Raw genomic sequence first — 18,588 nt, 5'->3', positions numbered from 1 at the left:
TCAGAAGATATGCAGCAGGTTCGGCACGCCTCTGGTGGATCTGTTCGCCTCTCCCGACAACGCTCAGCTGCCCCGGTTCTTTACCCGGTTCCAGTCCCCGTCGGCGGAAGGAGCGGATGCTCTCAGGAGCCGGTGGCCCCCGGGCCTTCTTTATGCCTTTCCTCCCCTTCCCCTCGTTCCCCGTACGATAGGGAAGATAGTCACAGAGAGGGCTCTCGTTATCCTGTTAGCCCCTTACTGGCCGAGGAGACCCTGGTTCGCGGACCTGGTCCAGCTGTCGGTAGCAGACCCCTGGAGGATTCCCCCGGGGGAGGTCGTTCTGAGTCAGGGGGCTTTGCATCACCCAGGGCCTCAGTGGCTCCATCTGACCGCATGGCTCTTGAACGGAGGGTCCTGAGGGGGCAGAGGCTGTCATCGGGAGTTATAGCCACCTTAGAGGCGTCTAGGAGGCCGTCCACGGTTAGGATTTACAATGCCACATGGAAAGCGTTTGCGAAGTGGTGTATCCCTTTGGGGTTGGATCCTTCTAGAGCTACCGTTCCAAACGTGTTGGAGTTCCTCCAAAAGGGGTTGGAGGACGGCTTGTCGCATAATACGCTCCGGCGTCAGGTGGCGGCCTTAGCCACCATTCTGGGGGGGGAGGGTTCCCTCACCCTTTCCCGTTCTCCTCTGATTAAGCGTTTCCTGAAGGGGGCGGCTAACATCCGTCCACCTCCGGTCCATAGGTTTCCGACCTGGGATCTGACCCTGGTTCTCCAGGCTCTGACGAGCTCCCCGTTCGAGCCACTTAGGACGGTACACATGCGTCTGCTTACCCTTAAGGTGGTGTTTTTAGTGGCCATTACATCGGCCAGGCGCATTTCAGAGTTGGGGGCCCTTTCTTCACGCAGTGACTTGTGTGTTATACACCAGGACAGGGTGGTCCTTCGTTTGGATCCTTCGTTCATTCCGAAGGTGAATTCACAGTTTCACAGGGCCCAGGAGGTCGTACTCCCGAATTTTTGTCCCAATCCCTCAAGGGAGCGGGAGTTAGTGTGGCATAAGCTGGATGTTCGCCGGGCTGTTCGCATTTACCTAAAGCGAACTGAGGGCATTAGGAGGACGGAGGCATTATTTGTTTCCTTTCGCCCAGGCTCGTTAGGATGCAAGGTTTCTTCTTCCACCATCGGACGATGGATTAGGTTGGCCATACTTGAGGCTTACGGAGCTTCTGGGAAGACTCCCCCATCGGGGATCACTGCGCACTCCACCCGCAGTGCCGCTACTTCGGCGGCCTGGGCCACCAGGGCACCCTTCGAGGATATTTGTAGGGCGGCCGCTTGGGCCTCCCCCACTCCTTTTATTAGGCACTATCGTTTGGATTCTTATGCCTCGGCTGAGGCATCTTTTGGCCGGAGGGTCCTTCAGAGGGTGGTGGCCGATTCCTCACCTGGGACCCAGTCTGCCCGCCCGGGGACGTAGCGTGGGTATGTCCCTGCTGTGACCCCTCCCTCCACTCTACTGGAAAAAGAACGTTGGTCTTACCTGAACGTTTTTTTCTGGAGTAGTGGAGGGAGGGGTCACATTTCCCGCCCTAGTTAGTTAGACAGGGTCCGGGAGGTGTAGAATCGGGAGGCCCCGGGGGGGCTTGTCCTTGTTTTGTGTTTGCTTGCAGATGCTGGCCGTGACATCGCGGAAACTGGGAACCAACGGGAGAAGGCGAAGGTTAAGAAGTTTTCTCTCAGTCAAATGGACCAATCAGGCTGTGTTAACCCTGCTGTGACCCCTCCCTCCACTACTCCAGAAAAAAACGTTCAGGTAAGACCAACGTTCTTTCTGTTAACTTGTTTGAGAAAGAATTGTATTACATTAAATCTGGGAAATAATTAAATTAATTTATATCTAATTCTTGAATCAGTTCTTCCCACATTTTTATCGTATCATTTTGAAATCAGGAGCCTGGCATTCTCTCAAAAGCTAAGTGTGATCCTGGATTTAAAAACTGGGGCATATTATTGATGGAAAGCTAATTTTGCCCTCAAAATCCCTTATGAAATTCCACTAAATCCCCCCCTTTTTATATTCAGTCATTTGGAAACCATTGCTTGATTTAACCTTCTCTGGGTTTCTGTTGCTTGGATTTCAGATAGAAGCTTAATGTTGAAATATAAAGCATGCTTGAATGGTAATTTGGATTGTTTAATATTTGGTATTTTGTTCTCTCGCTGAAAAAAATAAAAAAGGTATACTGTCAGGTTGATTACTAACACTTTCTTTGACTTTCCCAAATAGTTTAGATAGCAGAAATAATACATGTCCTTATTTTGCGCCTTCTATGGAAAGGTCTATAAATAAGGTGCCTTTGCTAATTCTCTGATTACTAGGAAAATTCTGCATTCTAAGATGAGATAAAGCCACTGGACTCCAGAAGCTTTGTGTATGTCCAGTTGTTCCTGATCAAAGATCTGTTTGCTCACTTCTGATCTGTCAATATACCATTCCTCATCATTAGAAAACAGCAACGAAACCATAATTTGCTTCCTTTTGAATTTTTGCAGCTGAGCCACATGTAAGATCACCACATTATGTCATTCGCTTCCTGAATACTTAGGATTGCAAATAATAATGATTGTTGTTTGGTCCCTGCGACCAATTCACTCTCACAGAGAGGGACTCCTCCGGGTGCCGTCCACCAAGCAATGCCAACGGGTGGCGCCCAGGAGTAGAGCCTTCTCTGTGATGGGCCCAACCCTCTGGAATGACCTCCCCCCCCCCCCCGATATCAGAACTACTACTGACCTCCGCTCCTTCCGTAAGAAACTCAGACCCACCTGTTCCAATTAGCTGGCCTAGACCATTTATAGTCCCATCTTTATCCTCCTGGCAATTATTTTTTCTGGGGTAGTTTTTTAGGGATAGTTTTTTAATGTATTTCTAATTTTTAATTTTAATTGTTATTGTACAGTCTGTATGCCGCCTCCTCCTTCTATATGTATTTCTATATGTATTTATATTGTGTTTTAATATGACTGTACACCGCCCCGAGTCCCTTTGGAGAGAGGGTGCGGTTTATAAATTAAATAAAAGTAAAAGTAAAGTAAAGTTTCTTTTAGAAAAGATTAATGGCACCAGCAAGTTTTGGAAGGGTTGGTCATCTGAACAAATAAATTAGATGCTAAAAATGATGTCCATAGAAATCTATAGTATAAAAAAGAAAGAAGTGACATACATTGTAAATCATATTGGAGGCATATGATTGTTTATGTTCGTATGCAGAGAGAATTTCAAGGTACTTCTTGAATAGCAATTAACTAATATTTGCGGGAAATGGCAGTGCTGCTGTTTTTTTAAAGTAGTTTTTAAAATAGTTGTAATATTTGTCTAGCTATGTAGTTTATCCTTGTAGTTTATTACCGGTAGTTGCTGTACAACTGTGAATCCACTGACCCTAACAACATAAATGAAAAGAGGAAAACATTAGCATGTGTATAAGACAATGGGAAAACAATATATGCTGACACGTTTGTTCCTTCATCTGATTTTGTGCTCAGTGATGGAGAACCTTAGGCTCAGCGTGTCAGAAAATGCCTAACGAGTCTGCTTCTCTCTGTCTCTGTCTCTCTCACTCACTCTCACTCTCACACACACACACAAAACAGAAACAATTCCTTGTGTCTCCCCACATCTAGACCATCTTGAACTATGGAATTTGGTGGGCAACACTGAGGCTGGGCCTGAAATGGAGTCCCAGGCCTTTATTCCTTGTACCACTGCTGCCACTCAAAAAAAGACTGCCCTTCGCCGTTCCGCAAATTGTGTGAGAACAGATCATGCTTTCAAGAATAGTTGATGTTGGATGTTGGCGACTGCAAGTGTGTCACCCAAATCATTGTGGTGTGTCACCTTTGGTACATATGTCAGAGATTTGCCATCCCTACTCTAAATCGTGCATGATGCCAATATAGTCATTATTAGAACCATGAAGTTGCTGTAAGCATTTTCTCCTCCTTAGAATGACAGCATTGTGGTCCTATGAAGCATTGTTGTCCAGGTATACAAAGGCTCATGACTGACCTTGGCCTTTGGGAAGGGTTGGTCTCTTTGCCAAGTTTGGAAATCGCATCCTGTACAAATTCTTGTTATTTCCAACTGTCTGCATGAAGTGAAGTCGATTTTTCTCACTCAATGTAAGAGAGAGATTTCCCTCATTAGTAGTCAGCGGTTACGGAAGAAGGCTTTTATTATATCCTGGGCAGTGAGAAAGAAATGACAGTTACAGGATTTAATGTTGCTTCTTTGACCTTACAATTCCACTTTGAAGATTGAAACCTGGCTATGTTGGATAGCTATGCATAAAGTGTAAAGTTACAGAATCTGCTGATAATGTAAAAAAAAAAAAAAGATTGTTTCTAGCAGGGTCAAATTGGTCAAATTTGATATCTCCTAACTGCTCCCTTCCTTCCTTCCTCTTTCTGAAATGTGCCTATTGGTGCCTACATTTGTGGTTGTGTTTCTTCTAACATTTGCATTTTCTGCCTACGTTTTCTTTTTTCAAATAGAAGGGCTTCTGTTCATTTTTTGTTCAGTTTTCATTAATTGCAAAACTGCATTGTAAAATTAGAAAAGTACAAAGGTTGACTGCAGTAGCTTGAGAAATGCTTCTGTCATGGCCAAATTTCCTTTGTTCGCTAAATGTCAGTTACTTTCTTTACATATTCAGAGGTGGTGTAGCATCCCCCCCCCTCAGTGTGGCTTATCTGCACACAGAAATATAAAATATGCTTCTTTTATATCAAGAAGTTGCATATTTACAGACCTGCCCAATTTAATACTAAGGTACTTGGCTTGTATTGAATTCTGGATATGGACAAAAGGTTCAACTCTCTGTTGGAAGATGGCATTGAGCAGCCGTGAAAATCGATTTATCCCCTTACATTTCTTTTTTGTAATCAGTCTGTCTAGCCAGGTTGTCAGACTTTTGTTCCCCAGGAAAGAATTCTGCTCGTGAGACTTATTTCAGCTTTTACAGCCTCTTTATTGATCTGATTGAGAGAAGAAGGCCATAAATAAGAGAAAATCCATACCTGCGTTCTCTGTCGTATGAATATTCAAAATATTGTTGTAGAATCCACAATTTAAGGAATGTAATCCCTAAAGCTAATTAGCTGAAGCTTAAATCCAAAGATGACACTTTGCTGATGCAAAATATTATCAAGGAAATTATTTGGCATGGTTTACCGGTAACAATTATGTAGGGTTGCTTTTCTTCGTTGAAGGTAGCAATACGTTTTGCTTCAAAACAGAGATCCAATAATATTTCGAGGTAGTCCTCGCTTACCTGTACCTCGCTGATCGTTTGTGCAGTGATTCTTTGAAGGTATGACAGTGCTGAACATATGGTAGTTATGCTGGGTCCTCAAAGTTATAATTACTGCAATGTCCCCACAGGCACCTGATCAAAATTTGGATGCTTAGCAAGCTGCCCATATTTACAGCCATAGCACGAGCTTCAATTCCTGCCACCCATCTGTCTCGTCTTGTCTCTCCCCCCCCCTCTCTGCTTTTTTGGCTGCCTTGCACTTTGCCACTGCTGCCTTCAATCCCCCTGCCCTCCCCATCTGGCCGTTGCCCTCTTCTTCCTCCTGCTGCTGGCCCAGGATCAGGTGAGGGCATAGCCCACGTGGCAGGGCAATGTAGCCTTTTCTGACGAAGGGAGCTCGCTTAGCCCAGCCAGGGAGGAGACAGTGGGATGCAGTCTGTGTTGGAGGCAGGGTAGTGGTGCAGGTGGCATCTCCCTGGATGAAAGTGGTGGCCAGCAGTGCTGAATTATGCTAACTGGGCTTAATTTCCATCCCTAAGCAAAGTAGTCATTAGTCAAGGACCACATGATTCCCCTACCCCAGTGGTGGCTAACCTTTAAGTTGCTGTGTGCCGAAAGCACACACAAACATAATGCAATGCATGTGGAACACCAACACCCCGTGCCCCCCACCCCCCTGTGCGTGCGGGCCCCCTGTGCGCGCCTCCAAGTGCATGCACGTGTGACCCCCTGCGCTCTCCCGCCACACACGCATGCGTGCCCAACCCTGCGCATGCACCCGGCACTTGTATGTACTATCCCAACATGTGCAACCTGCCCTCCATGCATGCGCATGTGTGGCCCGCATGTGCCTCACCCACCATGCATGTGTGGCACAGACCCAATAACCAGTTGGCTGGTGGGAGGTGCACGCACATGTGCGGTGGAGCTGAGCTGGGGCGACGGCTCACATGCCCTCAGCGTGGGTTCCATGTGCCACCTGTGGCACACACGCCATAGGTTTGCCATCACGGCCCTACTCTCTATGAACTGCTGGCTCCATCCTGCTCTCTTCTTCTCAGCTGAGCCCAACAACCGCCTTGCCATGCTCACCTCGCATATCCCAGGGCTACCCCCTTGCCCATGCTTGGATTCCTGGCCAGCAGTGGTAGAAGAAAATGGCCAAGGTGAGTTGGCGGCAGCAAGGACTGCATGTTGAACGCAAAGGGCAGGATGGCCAAAAGGCCGGAGATGGTGTGGAAACGGGTGGGCTGAAGTGAAGGCAAGACAGCAGGGCAGCCTTGTCTGTGGAAGGAAGCTTGCTGGGCCCAGCCAAGGTAGAGGAGCAGAGCAGGAGAAACATAAGGATCCACCTACCGATGGCACAGTCCTCAACCAGGTATCCCAAAACTGTGTTGCTAAGCGGGGTGGTCACCTGATGCTTTTCTAAACAGCTGCTTTGCTTAGCAACAGAAATTGTATTCCTAGTTAGGATCATTAAGTGAGGACTACCTGTACAGCCATAAAAAAAGGCATCTCCTTTTCTCAAGGGCTGCATTTCTTCAGGCATGATCTATTGGAGACATATTGATGGGTAAAGATGAAGTAAGCAGGATAGATCTTTAGGGCCACAAGGTGATGGAATGGCCTCCATCTCTCTTCTGCACTGCTTCCCACTCCCACTCCCAACTCGCAGGGAAGGGACAGATACCTTTTGTGGTAAAATGAATTGTATTCTTTTTTAAAAAAATATATTGGTTTTCTATTAAATACATTTCTTAGTGTGTTGTCTGGGTAATTATTGCTTAACATTATAAATTTGCACTTAACCTCCACCTCTTTTTTCCAGCCACTGGTAAAATAGATTCCATGTTTGATAATAATCTGCGTCTTCTTTCTGTTTGATTTTCAATATCCATCTGTCAATTCCTGCACAATCTACTATCTTCTTGACTATCTCTTCATCTCACAGTGTATCTTCATTTTTCCATTATTGTGTGAATGTAAGCCTCGCTGCTGTTAAAAACATGTAATATTAAATACATATTTTCTTGTCAATTTTTAAATGATGTTATACCTAATAAAAACAGTTCAGGTTTTAAAATCTACATTTTTCCCTATCATCTTTTCTAGCCACCTATGTATCTTTGCCCACATTTTTTTTCTTTATCACAAGTCCATCACATATGATATAGAATGTGTCCATCTTTTGGTTACATTTCCAACATTTGCCAGACATATTTTTAAATATTTTAGCTAACCTAGCAAGTGGTAAATGCCATCTATAAAGCATTTTATATAAGTTTTCTTTATAAGAAGTTGCTGTTGCCAAAGGAACTTATAGTTCCTTTCCCATAAATTTTGCCATTTCTCTACTTCAAACGAATTGTATTCTTGCAGGGAACTTTTGAAACAAACCTACAGGCTGCATGCTAATTGGCACCTTGTCTTGTTCTTAGCTTGCTAAATTTGAATGTGTTTCTATGCTACCACCTGTCCTTTGTTTATATCTCTCATTGTTCATTCTTTCCTTGTCTGGATTTATGCAAGTTTGGGCTTGCTAAGTCCCTGCTGCTGCTTGGATACTCACTATAAAATAGTCAAAGATGGTAGGCTCTAAATGGCATTGTTGAAATGCTGCCTATTGTAAATAAAATAAAAATAAACTGCTTGATTTGGGTTTCTCAGGGATCCATTAGGCCTGATTTTACAGAAGATAATTTGCTTCTGCAGCTATTCTAGATTGGGCTGCAGTAAAGTAAAATATATTGTATTGATCTCTTTGATTTCTTCTATTGCTTTGTTACGTGAAGTAGTTTTAATTGAGAAGTTTGTGGATTCTGTTAGAGGGAAGGTTAAGTGGTTCATGATTCTATAAAGGGTCTATTTAAAACGTTGGGGGTTTTTTTGTAAAGAAGAGAAGTGTATTATAGTCCATCCTCATGGAAACTTACTGGATCAACCACTTTCTCAGTCTAACCTATTTTGCAGTGTTGCTGGGTGATAAAAATAGGAGGAGGAATCACTATGCAGTTTACCTTGAGCTCCTGGACAGAATCACGGAATGTAAATCTAAGAAAACAATAAATGCATACATTTCTGGATTAAAAAGAAAAAAAATATTTGCTGTTGCCTAGGATCTTTTACTTGGGATTTACTAATGATTTCATCCTATGAAATCTAAGGCCAGGAAATTCCTCTCAAATTCTCTAATATCCAGATTTGATAGACCAGGGATGGCTAACCCTTTTTATTTTCGCATGCCAAAAGCGTGTACATGCGGTGTTGGAAGAAATGTCCTTCTGGGTTCGGTTTCCCCAAGTGGGGAAAATGACACTGGAGACATGGAGGCTGCTTGGAAAGATGGTTTTAATGGTGGACAGGACCACATGGCTTGAGTCCTGAACAGAAAAGGTGATCACATGCTTCAATTTTGGTGGAGAAGAAGAGAAGGGAGGACTGAGATGCTGAGTCCCTGGTTTTATGCCCTCTCTGGCCTTTGATCTTGAGCTTGTATTCTGATTGGTTGTCAGACTCCCATGTTGCCATGCAGGGGCAACTCGCTAGGCTGCGTTTTGAATCCAGGTTTGGTTGAGTTCTCAGATGCCATGTTGTGAGTTGGGTAAAGGGCCAATATTATCATGCCTTAATCCCATCCCCCTGGAGCTGAAGGGGAGAACTCTTTATTATGTAAAGGGATTGGCATGGCCTTCTTAATGGCCCATTGAAAAAGTGGGTGGGAGCAGAAAGCTACAGGGAGCTACTCTCAATTTAAAACATGCTTCTTCCTTTTCACATTCAGAGAAATATTCTGCCTTTTCAATATTTCCTAGGATATTTCATTTTTCTGGGAGAGGGCTGGGTGATAACTTTCCACAGTGCAGACCCATAATGCTGTGTGCATGTGACACACACACCCCGTACCTCTGTGCATGTGTGCACAACCCCCTTGTGTGTGTCCCATGCATGCATGTGTGACTACCGTGCTCCCCCCGCCTCCCCTGCGCATGCACACACGTCTCCTGCATGCATCCCCCACCCGCATGTGTGGCAGAGAACTGAAAACCAGCAGGCTGGTGGGAGGTGCGCACACATGCACGGTGGAACTGAGCCGGGGTGATGTCTCACATGCCTGCAGAGAGGGCTCTGTGTTCCACTCGTGGCATGCATGCCGTAGGTTCGCCATCACGGTGCTAGACTTTTGAAGTGCTTACAGACCCTCTTGATTTTAAGCACTGTCAATACATCAGCTATTTTTCATCCATACGTTCATCTTTCAGACCTCCCTAGAAGCCGCAAATTCTTTTATATCGTATAGTTCTTGGGGAAATGCGTAAAGGGCAATAGTCCAATGACCTGCTCTCCTACGGAGCATTACCACCTACTTTCAGTCTTCCCATCCTTTTCAGTCTACTGGTTCTGGGAATCAGGCCATGGGAGTGTCAGAGAAAGAATGTTGTATTGTGCCCTGTGTGAGCTTCATTGTGACTGCTTCATTAAAGAATGGGTGTTCTGCCTTTCTCAGTTTCTCTGAATGGTTATTATATAGATTTGGAAACTTTAGGGAAATCAGTGTGAAGTGTATTAGTACCTACCAACTTAGACTTTAAAAAGTAGTACTGCTTCGCCTTTATCACTTGAGATGCCTTTAGTCGAAGCAAATGTAGAAAAGAAAAGAAAAACGCGTCTTTTCAAAACATAAAAGAATAATAACCAAAGCCTTTTCTGACAATGGCGACATCTTTCCATTGAAAAAGGGGCATCTGTCAGGCAATTAGACTTTGTTTACAATACTTGCTTTCTTTGTGGCAGTTCCTTGCTTCCTTTCAGGAAGGGGCAATACCCTCATTTACCCAGTTCCTGTTTTTTCCAGCTTGTCAGGATTCATGTACTCTTTCCATCCTACATTTGAACAGAGATGTGAAAAGGGAAGGGGGCCCATCCAATTGCTTACTTGCAGAAGAGGGCATGTGTCGACCGACATTATTTGCTCTTGGCAAATAAATAAATATACAGAGCAATAAAATATAAAACATTGAAGAAATAATTTTGTAGAACAGTAATTGTTGCTAGAAAAAAAAAATCCCACAGTAACTTGTGGGATTTTTTAACAATCCCACAATTAACAATCTGGCCATTCTTTTTGGGTGAAAAATCCCAGAAAGTTTTTTTCACTATCCTTCTTTACTTAGATTGCTGCTTGAAAGTGTTGATACAGTTTTGCAGTTATTAGTTTTCCATTTTGGGGGGGTGTTTGCACTATGGCTTATATTGTGGGCCACGAACTTAACAAAAATGAATTGTTGATTTGTTGCTTGTTGAAATAAAGTACTAATGACATATTTTTATGTTTGTATTTTATTACAGTGGTTTCAACATAGTTTTTGAAAAAATGCAAAAATCATGGGGTTGAAAAGACATACCAGTCCAGTAGACTAAGCAACAACGGGGTATTTTCAAGATGAAACGCAAACATGAGACCAAAAGACCAGATAGAAGACAAATTTACCATTTTCCTGAAGTGAAGGCTTAATCTGATAGTGAAAAGTTGTAGCATGTACTGGAATAGGAAAACTGGGCCATGAGAGTGGAAAAGAAAAGATGTGCCTACTTGAAAAGGAGAGAACTAATATCAAATATCCTATATTTATTGTACTCAGTTACATTTAATTAAGTCACATCTGAGGGATGATGCTACAAAGGTTATTTTTTAAATATATTAAATTTCTGGTTTATAATTTCAGCTGGGGTGTTATTATGTATCTATAAGTAATTGCCTCTTTACTTAATATAAATTATAAGGCCTTCTCCAAACAGACTTCTCTGTTATGTATTGTTCCTAGAATTCCTAGTGAAGTTGGCTAAGAATTCTGGGTTTTGTGGTCCCCGTATACAGTATCTGAAAGGTATATAAGGTTAACATAATCTACAATCTTAGACCATCTTTTGTTCCATACGTCTACTGGTTTTCCGAGCTGAAGGATTCCAGAAGTTGTTTTATTTTTTAAAATACTATTTATTGAAATAATATTGATGATATTGCTTAACAGATATGTAATCCTGAAAGTAATATATACTGTAAATAACTGTAATAAGTAGGTAAGTAAAATTAACAGACTCTGGCGTATCATGATAATGCAAGGAACAATCTATTGCAGGGCTCCCCAACCCTGGGCCAAGGCCCATTCCCGTGCCATGGCCTATTTGGAATTGGGCCATGAACACAGCTCAACTCATGCACCAGCTTGTCACTCATGCGGCCCGGTTCCCTCTTCACCTCACCCAACCAGGCCGCCAAGCCGCAAAGGTTGGGGGCTGCTGACCTATTGCTTTCAGCAGGCTGGGAATCTGGGAGTTACTTTCCCACACATCTAGGGGGTATCAATTTGGAGAAAACTGCAATAAACCTAAATGTCAACTGTCCAGTTGCCGAATCTACAAAATTCTTGGTACATTATTTTACCAAAAGTATAAATAAACCACATTGGCACAGAAGAATAAACCACATTGGCACAGAAGAAGAGAGAACAGCTCTGGGCTTCCCGTGCTAAAGCACGCATAGTTCATTCTCCCTTACCAGACGGGCCACCCACGGTCCATTACATTCACCAATCTCTTCTGTTCATTTTGTTAATGGGAACCAGCTGGCCATGCTGTGACATCTGCTTGGGATGTCCTTGAGGTGGGAGCAATGTCTCATGGGAACCAACGATACTTGGATGCCATTCCCTCCACCCTTGCATTCCATTCCATCCCTCTTCCTTTTCTTTGTCAAGCTGCGAGCGAAGCAGAATATAGGTGAAAGTGCGAGTCAGTCTTGACATCAACAAAAGAAAGATGGCAATTCTTGCAAAATATGCTGATTAACATTCAAAAGTCAGTATGTAGGTAAGAAATATATACAGGCTGTTTTCTTTCTGCATCATTTTTTGATTCTAGCTCGTTCCTTCAGAACAATTTTACAGGGATGTGTTTTTGGAGATGTGTGTACTCAGGCATTAAGTAAAGTTTCTCCCTGAGCATAATATCCATTTTCCCCAAACTGGTTTTTCTGGTTTGTAATCCCCTATTTTGTTTTTCTCCCCCTGAAGCCAGTAGCTGCTTGTTTGTTTTATTCAACCGTAGGCAAAGAAGCTAATGTTGAATACTGAATATAATTCTTAGGATATATCTTTTCCCAATGGCTTGTGATTGGTAGATATGCAAAAGAAAAAAGGTAAAGGAGCAGGAAAACAGAGGAAGATAGGGTAGAGAAGACCTGCAAAGAAAGATCTTGGAAAGTGGTAGACAAACAATAGTTTATCACCATTCTTTCTTCTTCTTTTTAACGTTGCATCTCTTTCCCCAATCTATCAAATTTATATGGCTGCCAGTGTCACTGGAAGTGACTCTGTGGCTACGAATACTGACTATTCTAGAGATGACCTGATATTTGTAGTATCCTTCATGTAAATGGCTTTGGAAGAATTTTGTTAGACATTAAAGGTTCTTTATTATTAGCGTTTGTTAAATTTTAATGAAATAGTAGATTAGAATATTAGAATATTATCTTTGCCTCTGTCCTTTTGTCAAAAAAAATGATTTAATAATTATGCCAAGAACTATTTCAAATATTCACATAATATTGTAGATTGCTAGGATCCAAAATTTAATAACACTTCTTCCTGCAATGGTTTGTTTAGGCCATTTCACTACTATTGGTTTATTGTGCCTTCACTGCACCATACAACCATCTCTGAAGTGCTTGTCCTCATAATTACTTTTGCGTGGCCCTAAAAGATGCCACAAGTCACTAGTGGGAAAATATAATCATGAATGCTGCACGGATGAACATTACAATGATAATACAATTAGTTATGTCAAGGCAAAGCCATGTCTGCTTTCTGAAATCTAGTCATTTGGATCGGCAAAACATTGTTTATGAGCTTTTGTGATGGAAGAGTCAGGTCTGTATGTATATGGAGGTGGGCAAATGAAACCTTTATAAGTTACATTACACCATTCTGAAGCATCGACAATGCACAAGCTTTAGTTTGAAAGAACATAATATTGACATAGCGCCTTTGATCAGAATGGTCAGCAGTTTGGCAGTTCGAATCCCTAGCGCCGCATAATGGAGTGAGCTCCCATTATTTATCTCAGCTTCTGCCAACCTAGCAGTTTGAAAGCATGTAAAACTTGTAAGTAGAAAAATAGGGACCACCTTTGGTGGGAAGGTAACAGTGTTCCGTGCGCCTTTGGCATTTAGTCATGCCAGTCACATGACCACGGAGATGTTTTTGGACAGCGCTGGTTCTTCGGTTTTGAAACGGAGGTGAGCACCGCCCCCTAGAGTAGGGAACAACTAGCACATATGTGCGAGGAGAACCTTTACCTTCATATTGACACAAACAGCATATCAGTAGTATTAAGGGCAGAAGTATTCCCTATGCTTGCCAAGGGACTTTCCTTAATGCTTCCTCTGTTCTTCGTTTTCTAATAAAATATTTTCTTTCCACTCTTATCTCTCATAGGGATTTTAAAAAAGCCTTCCATATTTATGCAACATTAAAATTAGGGTATGTTTGTTTTTATTGGCTGACTGAAAGTAACTGAATGTATGATAACAAGAATAATCTGGAAAAACGTCATTAGTTCAAAAAATAAAATGAGGAAAAAATGCAGGATCAATATGATGCTTCAACTGAGAGCTAGATGAGTTTCTGCTTTAATACAGGTAATCCTTGATTTACAAACAGTTGGCTTAGTGTCCGTTTGAAGTTACAATCGCATCGAAAAAAGTGACTTACTATTTTTCACATTTAGGACCGTTGCAGCTTTTCCATGGTCATGTGATTTATATTTGAATGCTTGACAACTGATTCACATTTATGATGTTTGCTGTGTCCTGAGGTCATGTGATCACCTTTTAACAACCTTCTGACAAGCAAAGTCAATGGGCAAACTAGATTCACTTAAGATCCATGTTATTAATTGAACAACTGCAGTGGTTCACTTAACAAAGGTGGCAAGGAAAGTTGTAAAATGGGGCGAAACTCACCTAACAAATTTCTCACTTAGCAACCTAAATGTTAGACTCAATTGTGGTCATAAATCAAGGACTATCTGTAGAAGGTACAAGGGGACCAATTCTCATTTCATTCCTTCAGAAGCCTTGATAATTAACTTATTGTAGTTAGAACTTTTCCATTTTCTTTCTGAGATGCTTTCCATTATAGGGAAATACCTGAAAATATCCTATTCTGTTCTTTTGTAGATCCGTTCGGGTCTGGATGAAGAGAGATAATGGTCAATATTGGCCAAGCATCTACCATACAATGCCATGTAAGTATTTTGTGATATATTATTTTCCCCTTTATTTTTTCTCTCTGCCTTGTTTTGCATTTAAATGTTAGGAATTTACAGTTTAACAGTGCTTAACATTTGGATTTTTAGTAACACAGATTTTCAGTTTGCTCCTTTCTGATATTTTAAAAACATTGAAATAAAATATTAATAGGAGAATAAATTAATAATTGGTGGGTTCTGTTAAATTGTATGGCAGACTTGCTAGCCTTAACTGTACCTCAAAAACGTGAAAGGTATCTCTCAAACATAATGATGCAGATGCTAACAGGTTTCTGCAAAAGATGAAAACAGTTTAAATTTGTAACAAAAAGAAGCATTTCTTATCAGAGCTTTCTGAAAAAGGAGCATGATTGATTTTATAGGTAGGTAATGCAGAAGCCAAGAGACTGAATGAAAATAGTTTGTAAATTCAGTCATGTGGCTTTATAGGCAATATTGATTTAGATAAATGAGGAGTATAGTATTTGGGAAAGGTTGCATAAATAGATCTGAATATATTTAGATTTTGCTGAAAATGTGATTGCTGTTCTTTTTTCTCGTTTAAAATAAGAAACAGCCTAAATAGAATCCGATACCTTGAAAATATTAGAAATCCCAAAAGTTATAACAAAGGTGGAATATTTCTGATCTGGAGATGGCTATCGGTTTAATTAATCTGACATGGAAATAATCAGTGCATAGCTAACCTTTATGTAAAAGTGCATATGTATTGCTTGATATCTTTGATAATTTTAATTTCTGATGACAAAAAAACCCACAGTCAAATTGATCTAAAACATCTATAGCTGTGACTTTTAGCTATGAAATTACCCTGTGGTGTTTTTATATGTTCGTTGGATTTATGTCTTGCCTATATTCACTTCTGAGTTTGTATTGTATCTCAGCAGCTGTCAAAAAAGGTGCAAAGCAATAGATTGTGAGAATTCCTGGCCTTAGAAACCTTTGTTACAATTCACGTGTTGGCAGACACGAGCATATTCATTTCCTTGACTCAGACCTAATCTTTCATTATGAAACGATAATTGTGCCACCTTGAGATAATCCTATCATAGAGCCCAGTAGTCCCAAATAACTCTAGGAACCATTTCAAGCTCTGAGTTTGGTGGTCTGGTTTTTTGGACACTGTCTTTCCTTTCCTGGCTTTATGTGCTTTGTTCTATGCCTCTTGTTCCTCTGATATGCTTTGAGGTTTAGCATAGGTCTGTTTTGTTTCCCTCGGGCTGCTTTGATTTGGATTGAAGAATCTGAAAAGGTTTGTTTTCTGTTGCACTTATGGTTGACAACTTTCGGCCCTAAGAGTTAAAGTACATCAGCTTCACAATCAGTCCCTGCGTGTTCTTGTGGTTATGAGCTGGTGGTGCTTGGAAGCCACAACATTCCTTCCCTCTTATTCTTAATATCCTTTTTGTCCAGCTAAAGGTAGTCTGTATATTTCATTCCACATTTCTGCAATTTTCTTGGCAAGGTTTTTCAGAAGTGGTTTGCCAATAGCCTTCTTCCTAGGGCTGAGAAAAAGTGACTAGCCCAATTTCACCAAGCTGGCTTTGTGCCTAAGAATTCATCGGTCTTCCAATTCCTAGCTTGGTGCTTTAATCATTACATTAAACTGTTTCATTGTAAGTTACTACTTAGCATATAAATTCTTTTTGGGTAAGGAGGGGAGGAGTCTGGAGGAGTCATTCCAATACAAATCTGACAGGATTTGTAACAAGATCAAGTGAGTACCATCCTGCGTAAAGCATAAGATCAGTGGTGCAATTCAGCCGGTTGTATCCGGTTTGAGCGAACTGGTAGCAGTGGCGGTGGGAGACTCCACCCACTCACCTGGATGTCATCACATCCTTTTTTTGATGCTCAGCGCATGCGGTAAAGGTCTGCATGCGCTCACATTTGCGAATCGGTAGTGAAGTAAGTTGATTTCACCCCTGCATAAGATGTTTTTGACACTGCTGAAAATATAGTTGTAAGGTGGCCTAAATTGTCTATGTTTCCTTTAATATCTATTAACAGTAATAAAACATGCACAGTATAACTCTCAAGTCTGCTTCGTGCAGACATAGTTTCTCCCTAAGACTACAGCTGATGGAGAGTTAAAGATTTAATTCTGAAAAGCTGACAGCATGGCAATATCACATGACCTTGTACAATCTAATCTTTGTTCCCTATATCTGCATTTCTCACTTTCTCACACTGTTGTGCTAGAAACCTCTGGAGAATCTGACATTAAGGCCTCACTATGTGTATTTATTTCCTGAAACTGCCCATTATATGTCTTTGACATTTAAACCACCCACCTGCCTTATCCAGCAAAATATTTGACGGTTAACAGCCCAACTATTGTCGCTGACATTTGTTTTTGTTGGAAGAAATGTGGGTTTTCCTTGAAACATTGTCACAAAAGGATAGGCCTATTGGACTCAAGGGGGCGGGGAGAGAAATAACATTCATAAAGGCAAGGTCTTTATTAGATTAATGGCAAATTTCCAAAATATTGCAAGGCCTTGAGTTTCAAGAACACATCATCAGGCAGGCAAAAGTAAAAGGCATGGGTTCAGACGTCTTTCCAGCCTCTTCATCAGGTGGAGCTCAAGGGGGCAATGGGAATTGTCTTCTGCAGGTGTGTGCTTCAACTCTCCTCTTAGGTTGCATTGTTTGTTTTTGTGTGCCTTGGGAAGTATAGGGCAGTCTGCATATCCTGTGTTCTGGGTCATGCGACCAGGAAGAGAGCACAGCATGAAGCATCCTTTTGGATGCTGAGGCATATGGGGAGGATTGTTTTCTGGAAATTTTTCTCTGCAGCTCTCAACCAGATCTGGTCCATTTTCAAGCTTCAGTTTTCTTTTGCCAGCTCCTCCTCCTCCCACAGCAAATTTGGTCCCATGCTGTTTGATTTCTGGAAAGTTATTTTGCTGACACACAGACAGTCAGATTCCTGGCCCCCTTTACATGATTTCTTTCCAAACTTTCCTTACGTTGGAAGGAATAAAACGGAAGGAGAGAGAAATAAAAAATGTGGCTGATCTCCGAACTCCACCCGTCCCAAATTGCACTGCTAGATAGAATAGTAGAGAGCTTGAAGACATAGGATCTTGTCATAGTCAGTACCTAAGGAGGGTTAGATTGTACAAGTTTTTTCCATGTTTAACATAGGTAGTCCTCGACTTAACCACAATTGAGCCCAAAATTTCCATTGCTAAGGCAGACACTAGTGGGAAACTATAATCATAAATGCTTTTAACTGAATTTTGCCCCGTTTTACCATCTTTCTTGCCACATTTGTTAAGTGAATCACTGCAGTTGTTAAGTTAGGAACATGGTTGTTAAGTGAATCTGGCTTCCCCATTGACTTTGATTGTCAGAAGTTCACAAAAAGTGATCATATGAACCCCCCCCCCAGGGCACTGCAACCGTCATAAATATGAATCAGTTGCCAAGCATCCAAATTTTGATCACATGACCCTTTGGGGTGCTGGATTGGTCTTAAGTGTGAAAAACAGTCATAAGTCACTTTTTTCCAATACCATTGTAACTTTGAACAGTAACTAAATGAATTGTTGTAAGTTGAGGACTACCTGTACTTGGTTTGGATGAACAAAGGGGGAAAAAGTTGTAAATTCCCCCTTTTAAAAAATGCAAATTCCAGTTTTTAATTAAAAAAGAGACAGGGCTCTTTTCCACATAAAGTTGCTAATGTGAAGACTGCTGATTAAATTTCATTTTTTTGTTTTCCACTAACTTCACTATTTGTTTATTTTGTCTACATACATATAACATATTCATACCGGTAGTTCGTGGTAACTTATTTACAATTGAAATTTAATTTATTTTATTTATTTTTTTATTTGATTTGATTTCTAGACCGCCCCCTCTCCCTGAAGGGACTCGGCAGTCTTCACACTAGCAACGTAATGTGGAAAAGAGCCATTTCTCTTTTTCACACCAAACCAAATCTGTTTTCTCCT

General features: G+C 41.5%; 1 protein-coding gene across 2 annotated transcripts in view; it reads left to right on the top strand.

Annotated features, from left to right (window-relative positions):
• WDFY2 (WD repeat and FYVE domain containing 2) overlaps nt 1-18,588 on the top strand; it is a 54,589-nt gene that overhangs the window by 14,360 nt on the left and 21,641 nt on the right. For both annotated transcript variants that reach the window (XR_014174302.1, XM_081940697.1), the window contains exon 2: nt 14,535-14,602. Coding sequence is in view for 1 of the 2 variants with exons in the window: in XM_081940697.1 (XP_081796823.1) it covers nt 14,535-14,602 (68 nt within the window). In the remaining variant the exon portion in view is untranslated. The remainder of the gene's footprint in view (nt 1-14,534; nt 14,603-18,588) is intronic.

The sequence above is a fragment of the Natrix helvetica genome (genome assembly GCF_964273705.1).
Source record: "Natrix helvetica genome assembly, chromosome: 2".
NCBI lineage: Eukaryota > Metazoa > Chordata > Lepidosauria > Squamata > Natricidae > Natrix > Natrix helvetica.
The sequence above is the reverse complement of the archived record's forward strand: the minus strand, read 5'-3'. Positions and strand labels throughout refer to the sequence as shown.